Source organism: Rattus norvegicus, chromosome 1, assembly GCF_021556685.1.
Source record: "Rattus norvegicus strain SHRSP/BbbUtx chromosome 1, alternate assembly SHRSP_T2T, whole genome shotgun sequence".
Lineage (NCBI taxonomy): Eukaryota > Metazoa > Chordata > Mammalia > Rodentia > Muridae > Rattus > Rattus norvegicus.
In genome coordinates this window covers 154,432,501-154,441,177 of record NC_141534.1, presented here as the reverse complement: position 1 = coordinate 154,441,177, position 8,677 = coordinate 154,432,501, and the positions used below count along the sequence as shown (strand labels likewise).

The 8,677-nt window shown below is 40.8% G+C and overlaps 1 protein-coding gene across 6 annotated transcripts in view; it reads right to left on the bottom strand.

Moving 5' to 3' along the window:
* Positions 1-309: 309 nt before the first annotated feature.
* Grm5 (glutamate metabotropic receptor 5) overlaps positions 310-8,677 on the bottom strand; it is a 561,776-nt gene continuing 553,408 nt past the window's right edge. For 4 of the 6 annotated variants that reach the window (NM_001439436.1, NM_017012.3, NM_001439437.1 and 1 more), the window contains 1 exon segment: positions 310-5,366. In NM_001439436.1, the coding sequence (NP_001426365.1) occupies positions 4,478-5,366 (889 nt within the window). In that variant the 3' untranslated portion in view covers positions 310-4,477. 6 annotated transcript variants of the gene reach the window in all.

Below are 8,677 nucleotides of genomic sequence, written 5' to 3'. Positions count from 1 at the left end.
ACACACACACACACACAGACACACACACACACAGAGAGAGAGAGAGAGGCAGAGAGAGAGAGAAAGAGAGAGAGAGAGGCAGAGAGAGAGAGGCAGAGAGAGAGAGGCAGAGAGAGAGAGAGAGAGAGAGAGAGAGAGAGATACACTTCTTGTCAATTTTATATGTCTAACATTAATAGCAACCAGACAGATACAGATAAGTTAAAAATAGTCATGCAATATGTATGCCTAGCTAGAATAATCAGTGGTCCCCATGTTATTTTTTATGTAGAGGTCTTTGGTGGTACAGTATCTCTGCTTAGGTTGTGGTTGATTTATTTTAATTTATTATTCCGTGATCATAATTCAAATGTGTATATGATTCACAATATAAGTTATAACCTGGCTTTTACATTCTCAGGAAATACCACTAGGACAACATTTTAAGCATTTGAGGGGGAATAAGCTTGAAGTCATATCATAGTTTGCTTTTTAATGTCTTTCAAAAAGTAACTGGCTTCACAAACATCAACTATAACGTGATTTAGACAACTGAGAAGCAGGCAATATATTTTAAAATGCTAAAATAAAACACATTTATACATGTACAAAGCGAAACAATGCTGATAAAAATGTTAAAATTTATGAAAAATCATTTGCAATTCACATCAAAATAATTTAACATTCTCTATTATTTTAATAGTACAAGCTGCAACAACAAAAAAGAACAGATTGTGCACACAGTTTTAAAACCAAATCAGTTCTGAGTGCAGAAAAAAAATTAAGTACAAGCACTTGTAGCCCACACAAGTATTTTAGTATTGGCACCATCTCTCTAAACATCTATATTCTATATAGATTTCTAATTACAACATCACCAGCAGCTGCCATTGAATTCTAGAAAGACACACAATATACATAGTATATTTGTTCACATTGGGAAGATCAGTGAAATTCAGCCCACTGTTTTATACATGCCCCATTCTTCAATAGACATCAGGGATTCTCCCAGGCCTCAGACCCTCTTCAAAGGAAATTCTGAATTATCTTTATGCTTTCACTGATCTGTATTTTTTTCACAGTATAAAATTGTAAATGGTAGCTATGGAGATTCTGACAGCTTGAGGGTTATTAATAAGCTGTTGCTAAATGTGAACTCATATAATAACTTTGAAGTCTCCAGACCATGTACATTTTGCTGGGAGACTAGCACAGGGATTTTTTTTTTCATTTTTTTTTCTTTTTTTCTTAAAAAGTGTGTTTAATTCCTGGTTTGGAAGTCACAGATTACAGCAGAGCCATTACACAATGCATTTCAGTCATAAACAGCTCCGAGTCTCTCTGAACACTTGCTGGTGTATCAGTCATTTGGAAAATACTATCACGTTCAAAGATTGGCACGTTTGGAGACTTGCTTTGTCTTTCTCCTTTGTGTCTGTTTATTTCTTATGAGTTTCCTCTCCAGATTCCCTTCCTATTCCCTATGTCTAGGTCCAGACAAACATAGCCTCTCAGCCTGACTCTACTTTCCAACAGGAAGGGGAATGGACCTTTTAGTTGATAAGCTTAATTAAAGCGGGTCTTTCCTTCCCAGGACCAAGTTCTCCTTTACTGGTCATTAACATTTTCATTCTCCCTTTAAGTTGTGCATATTCCAACTGTTTATCACTGGGTACCAGGAACAGATGGGTAGCAAGGAAACTCAGTAAGAACAGGTACCCAAATACATTGGGAAGTTCGTGTCCTCGCCCTAAAATGAATATTCAGTTCTCTTTATATGACAGTTATTACTTGGAACCCGGTGTTAGAACTGGCAAAGAGAGAGTTAGCATCATTCCAAAATAAAAGATTTCAAAGATGTATTACCGGCATGTGCAATATACAATGTATTCAATGAGATGGTAAACGTTATGGTAACATACAACAAAATATAATTTTATTTTCCTCTAATTGAATAAACTTTTATTACAGTTGACTATGATATCACAAGGGAATTATAGATGGGAATTGCATTAATCTCGAATTTCTAGTGCAATTCCTCATAAGCTGGAAAGGTCTTTTTTTTTTAACAAAAAGTGTTATGGAAACAATAGAAAAGAGATTTGTTCATGGAAACTATCAAAGGAAAGCACACACACACACACACACACACACACACACACACACACACACAGAAAACCAACGTCAAAAAATTTACAATTTAGAAAGCATGTCCCAAAAGATATTAACATCTAAGAAATCAGACACTAACCCCAGGTGAAAGCCACTTTTTTGGTGGATACCAAGGGACACTGACGTTTCAGAATATTTACTGGTGTTTTCAGGTAAAGGCATGTATTTTCTTTTAATGAAGCTATGCAAGTTAGCTAGATTGCTTTTCTGTTTCAAGAATCTCATTGCTATTTGGGATCATATTGCTCTCCATGTTATTTTCATATCTGATTTAAGAAACGATTCACTTTAAGAAAATTTGTTTGTGAGTTATTGTTAGTTTTTAATGTGTTAATGTGGGAGATTTGACTTTAAATTTGAAATAAAAACAGGTATCAGAAGAGCAATGTCAATAGTTATTACAACTTTAAGTATTTAAAACTGGAGGATGACAGATTATGCCAGTGAATAAACTTACTGTTTCAATTTCTTTTAAATCACATGGTAAACAAACAAAACACAAACAAACAAACAAAAAAAGCCTCCAATAACAACAATAATAATCAAACCCAAAACAACCTATGAGAGAGAGAGAGAGAGAGAGAGAGAGAGAGAGAGAGAGAGAGAATGATATGAAGGATATATGAAGGATATTGAAATAAGAATTTTAAAGTTCTATTTAAATTTCTCTCTGCCAAAAATATACTTCTTTCTCATGGCAAATCTTTCTCATAAGGCTATCTTTAGTATAAGGCTGGGTCAACTGAACTTCAAATTTATAGAATACCTCCTCCTTTTATTACTATATTTAAAAATCAAAAACATTTGGTACCTGAGGATAGCTGCAATGTGACTAATAAAAAGATGACCATAGATTCAGGTCTTGAGTTACAGTTTCTACCTATATGAGCCCACCAAATCCTGTATGTTTTTATTGTAACTTTAAAACTCTTTTCTGCGGTATTTAAAAAGTGACAGTATGAAGTGCACAAAATCACGCTAATAACTATTTAAAAAGTAAAGGATTAGTAATTGCTTTGCCTTTTTTTGGAATGGCTGAGAAAGACTGTGGTTGATATTAAGGTTCCTCTGTTTTAGTATTCTGTATTGCTTTGAAAAAAATCTACATTTGTCATAGTTCATAGCTGCCCCATGTAAGCAGCCAAGAAAAGATAAAATCGCTACTTATGGGCATAGCAAAACACTTGCTATGCTTGACTTTCCTGTATTGAGATTCTGTTACTCTTATTATTTTCCACATCAGCCCCTCCAATTGTTACATCTTCATCAGGTTTATGGACTACTCTTCCAGAGGTGGGACTGGGGGGCAAAACAGCCACCAACAACAGAGGATCTCTTTGTGTATCAGGTTCTCAAATAAAGAAACAAGGAAGCTCATTGAGTATCTTACTATTTTAACTGGCAACACTAACGGAAGGGTATTTATAAGGAGGAGTGCCTGTGTATCTTGAAAGAGCCAGGCTATAGCTCACAAATTATTATTACAAAGAGAATTTCCAGCTACACAATGCACCCCAGTGAGGGAATTAAAAAACAGTGTTCCAGAAAATATTTTTTTTTTTGCTACTCCAGTATTGATTGGCAACATGGTGAAATAGTCCAGAAATCTTGCACTGGTTTTCTTGGTTAATGGTATCCAGGATGCAGGCTTTCAGAAGTGTATCTCCCAGCCTGTTTGGAAAGTCTCTGCTAGAAATTCTCTGTACATTAACACAACACTCACTACCCGTTTGTGTTACTCAGTAGACTCACAAGCTGAGAAAGTACTGGGCACTAGTGACTATTAGCTTCTCAAGGTCTACTACATGGAGGGACCAGGGAAGGAAGGAAAAAAAAAAAGGAGAAAAAACAGGTTGACTTTTGGTCCCAGATTTTTCGAGTTAGTTAGAAAATGTACATTCAATGTTTGGTGACTCAAAGACTCTTCTGGGAAAATGAAGTAAACAAACGAGACTATGCACAGTTGCTTATTAACTCCACTTTTCACTGTTCAGGATGTTGCTTCATACTGTTGCTGCCTCAGAGCAAAGCACTTGGTACTGAAACTGTTTAACCCACTCCTGGTCAGCACTCCAAATATAGAAGCAGTGTTTCTTAAAAGCCCATGTTTTCTAAGGCCACTAGAAGATAATCTGCCAGAAGATGTGTAGTTGGTGTCGTCATCGGCCGTCATGAAATAGCACTGTTGATCTCATGTCTCCACCGTGTGTGTCCTTGGCATTTTTCACCTCGGGTTCTCTGTTGGGGTGACTATGGGTGTCGCTGCGCCCATCTGTGAACACCGAGGTCTGCTGCTCAGGCCTATCTCAGGGAAGTTTCCAGTGGCTCACAACGATGAAGAACTCTGCGTGTAATCTCTGATGATGAGAGTGTCATATTTGGGAGAGGATGGGATGCAGAGGGCCGATTCTGAGACTGGAGAGTTTGGGGTGGTGCTCCCCGAGTCCACCGAGTCCCTGAAGGGCGATGGTGGAGTGAGGGCCACAAGCTCCTCCAGATCTGGTTTGCCCGGGGCGGATTCAGCTCCTGTGGGCGTCTCCTGGGCAGGTGATACGCCTGTCGCCCCCTGAGCTCCTCCGGTCACCTCGATGGCCGGCAGCGGCTGGATCTCTGCGAAGGTCGTCATGGTCGTGGGCAGCTGAATCTCTTTGGGGATCAGGTAGGAGGAGCAGATTGGAGTACCAGGGGGCCCCGGCGTGGCCGCGGTGGACAACATCATGGAGTTGAGCTCGGAGATGTTGGCTGTGAAGCGCGTCACTACGCTGCTGATCTGCTCCATGAGCGAGCCCTGGGACGAGCTGCTGCGAGCAGCTGTCTCAGAGTGCAGCGACGGCGCATCATCATCTGTGCGGCCCGCCGAGCCTGCGAGGTGGCTCAACGTGCTGATGGGCGATGGCGAGCGCGGCCTGGCAGCCGCGGGGAAGCTCTCCTCTGCCTCCGCCACATCATAAAGCGCTTTGGGACCGGCGTCCGGTGGCTCCGGGCCACCTGTTGCTGTGCATCCTGCGTTACCAGCACCAGCTACACCGGGACCCGAGCCACCACCTGCCGCTGCACCAGGCCCCCGGTTCTCTGTGCTCTTGGGAAAGGGTTTGATGACCGCCGTTTGGTTGGGGTTCTCCTTCTTGTTGATGTGGACAGACAGTCGCTGCCACAAATGTTGCCCCCGGGTACTCTTCTCATTCTGGGCCCAAGTCACAGATTTTCCGTTGGAGCTGTGGAGAGAAAAGAGCAGAGAGGTGACTCAGCATGTGCTTCAGTAGCCTTCCATGTAGCTTCCCCAATGGTGGGAGGTGATGGGAACTTGATCAGGAAGGTCATTCTGTCATCCTAGAAGGAATGAGCCACCAGGACAGGTGGTCATTTGTGCTATTACAGCAAGGGGATCAAGTATTAGGACGAAGGACCATTTGTCAGTATTCTGCAGTCATTTAGACCTCACCATGAGCACAGCTATGCTTGGTTCTGCCAACGCAAATTTGGAGGTTGGTCCCATCGTGTTGTGTATAGAAAAGCTTGGCACAGAGCCGCAGGCTTCTTAGGTCTAGCAGCATCCAGATGGAAATGTTAATTAACCAAGACCTCAACTCACCAGCAGTTATGGGAGAGGGAGGGAGAGGTGAAAGATTCAAGATTACCAGGTAGCAGTCAGTAGCTCCAGATCAGCTTTTATTCTGCAGATGGGCACATATACTTAGGGATTGCTGGGTGAACTCCTGATTTTGAACCTGGTTTTATTTAGTCTGCCTTATCTGCTGGAAAATACGAATTTCATGAACACACACACACACACACACACACACACACATTTCTAATTATTAAAAATTTCTACACCACAGGAGTTCTTATAACTTTGATTTTAGGTCTGCGACTTGAGTAATAATTCCACCAGAAAAACTGTCATGTATTGCCTTGAACACCTCGAACAGCAATCTAGAATTAGGGCCTTGATAAGTGTTGCCTTACTGACAGACATTCTGAAGGCCTTCAAGCTTTCTTTTCCCAGGCAGCCGGTGTGCTCTGAAGGCTACTCTGGTGAGGATATATATTATGCCTCAACTTCAGAATCTGCCTTCTTCTTTATGCCAGAATGGCTGGTAACCACCAGAACATAGATGTTCCAGTCAGAAACATTACGGTGGTCAGAGGATAATACCTGTCTTGCAGGGATAGCTCATGGAGGGATCTTTTTGTGAATCCCCATGAAGATTAATTGAAGATGAGAGGGTGCCTGCTACCTTTGGCCTAGCCAGTATCATTCTACCCAGTATAAACAAGACATTAAAGAATGAAAACCTCTCTCAAGCAGTGGTTATTTATTTTTTTTTTCCGGAGCTGGGGACCGAACCCAGGGCCTTGCGCTTCCTAGGTAAGCGCTCTACCACTGAGCTAAATCCCCAGCCCCTCAAGCAGTGGTTATTAACCTTAGTTTGCATAACTAAAGTTAATTGTTTATAAGACTCATTCAAGGAATATATCCCAAATATCACATGTGTCCTCAGAAGATTCCAATACTCTGAACTGGGGCTGAAGTATCAAAGCATTTTTTTTAACTAAGAATTTCATTCTGGTCCTTTCTCATTAAAGTAACTCTGCAGCATGTGTTTCAGAATCTCAGAACTTCTGGTGAGAAGTTGTTCTTTTTATTTGTTTTTTTGTTTTGTTTTTCTTGTTTTCACTTTCTTTCTTTCTTTCTTTCTTTCTTTCTTTCTTTCTTTCTTTCTTTCTTTCTTTCTCTCTTTCTTTCTTTTTCTTTCTTTCTGTTCCATTTGCTCCACTGGTCTCCTTGTTGGAGAACATGCCTGAGTTTGTCAGGCAGAGGCCGAAATCCACCCATTCTGAGGTTTCCTGCTTGCATCTACCAGGCTACCTGAGCTAAGTCATGCTGCTGACAACCGATCATCCTTTCCGCAGCTTCCTTAACAACGCTCTTCTTGGCTCTTTCTCGTTCTGCTTAATGCTCCTTTATCATCCCTTTGCACTTCACAGTTTTCCTTTCTCTGCTCCTTCATGTGACTTGTGATCACACATGTTCCGTGGGATCCTATGAGTGTAATGCAGCCTAGTATTCTCGAGAATCCAGTGTGAAGTGCAATAGTTGTCTGTGAAAATGGAGGAGACATTTCCAAGTTTGCAGGTATAAACTGTACATCTGTAGTGGCAGAAGGCTGCTACCGGATCTTCTCTTTCCTTCTAATAGTTTCAGTACTTTTCTTCCCACTTTCCATTACCCTCACTAGGAGTTTATAATACCTTATTACTCTTCTCTTCCAAGTGCCCACAAACTTCTGCAGTGCAGCACGGAAGTGCCCAGGTTATTTATGGGATTCGATTGACAGGATGGTTGCCAACTACACCCACTTTCTGTTACCAGCAGCCTAAGAAACAGGCATCTAGAGAGGGATAATTAGACTTTCAGGTCACTGCACCCCTTTCAATACAAAGCATGGGCTAGAAACAAGAAGCATAACTGGACCAGGTCTTCAAAGTTTTACCCCAAGGATGCTTCAGTTTCTAGTAGGAAGGTTTTGCAAACATCTTTTTAAAGTGTCTTTGACATTTTCTCCCTCTCTTCTGTCTCTGCCCCTCTGTCTCCATCTCTGTTTTCCTACCTCCCTTTCTCTTTGCCAGTCTCTCAATTTACTCTCAATTTACATGACTTCTATGTAAACACTGACTGTCTTCTATTTCATACATAGTTGCACAGTGAGATAATGCATTGGAAAACATTTGCGTAAATATGTAGGGAAAACATCGTAAGTAGAAAGAGAGAAGGAGCTGAAGGATAAGAGGAAGGGGAGATGGTGTCACACACACACACACACACACACACACATACGAGAGAGAGAGAGAGAGAGAGAGAGAGAGAGAGAGAATATTAATAAGACACAAAGACTAGATATAGAAGATATCAGAGAAATGGAGTCCAATTATAAGCACTTATTTTTCTTGTGGAACATGAACAAATTACTGTTCCATAGTAAAAGGGAACTTGATAAGAAAGAAAACAGACTCACACCAGTCTGTTTCTTTGTAGAACACAGTTTCCAGGAAGACAGTGACTTTAACTATTCTGTTCTATGAAGAAGAATCTAAATAAGCAATTAAGACTGAATATGACTCTTCAGCTATCAGCTTCAATGTTTGGTGTCAGGTAAGTGCAATGGAGAAGAGATCTTCAAACTGGGGACTTAGTTCTGAATCTGACATCAAAGATGGAGTAGAGAAAGCATTTTCAGTGCCTCATCAAGAAGCAGTGTGTTCAGTTGGTAAAAGTTGTCATGGAGATTTAATGAGACAAGTAGGTGAAAAGGTATGATAAGGAGTGGGTGTTTCTTGTTACATGGAAGTTCAATGTGTCAGAAAAAGAGATCTCTGTATTCAGTGCTGTGTTCTTTGGGTTTAAGGAAAAGACAATTCACAGAAAGTAAACAGTTTGTAACAAAAGTCTTCCCAGTTATTTCTTTGTCTGACTAGAGATCAATAGCTTTGCAGACAAACCCACCCTAAACTTTACTCTACTATA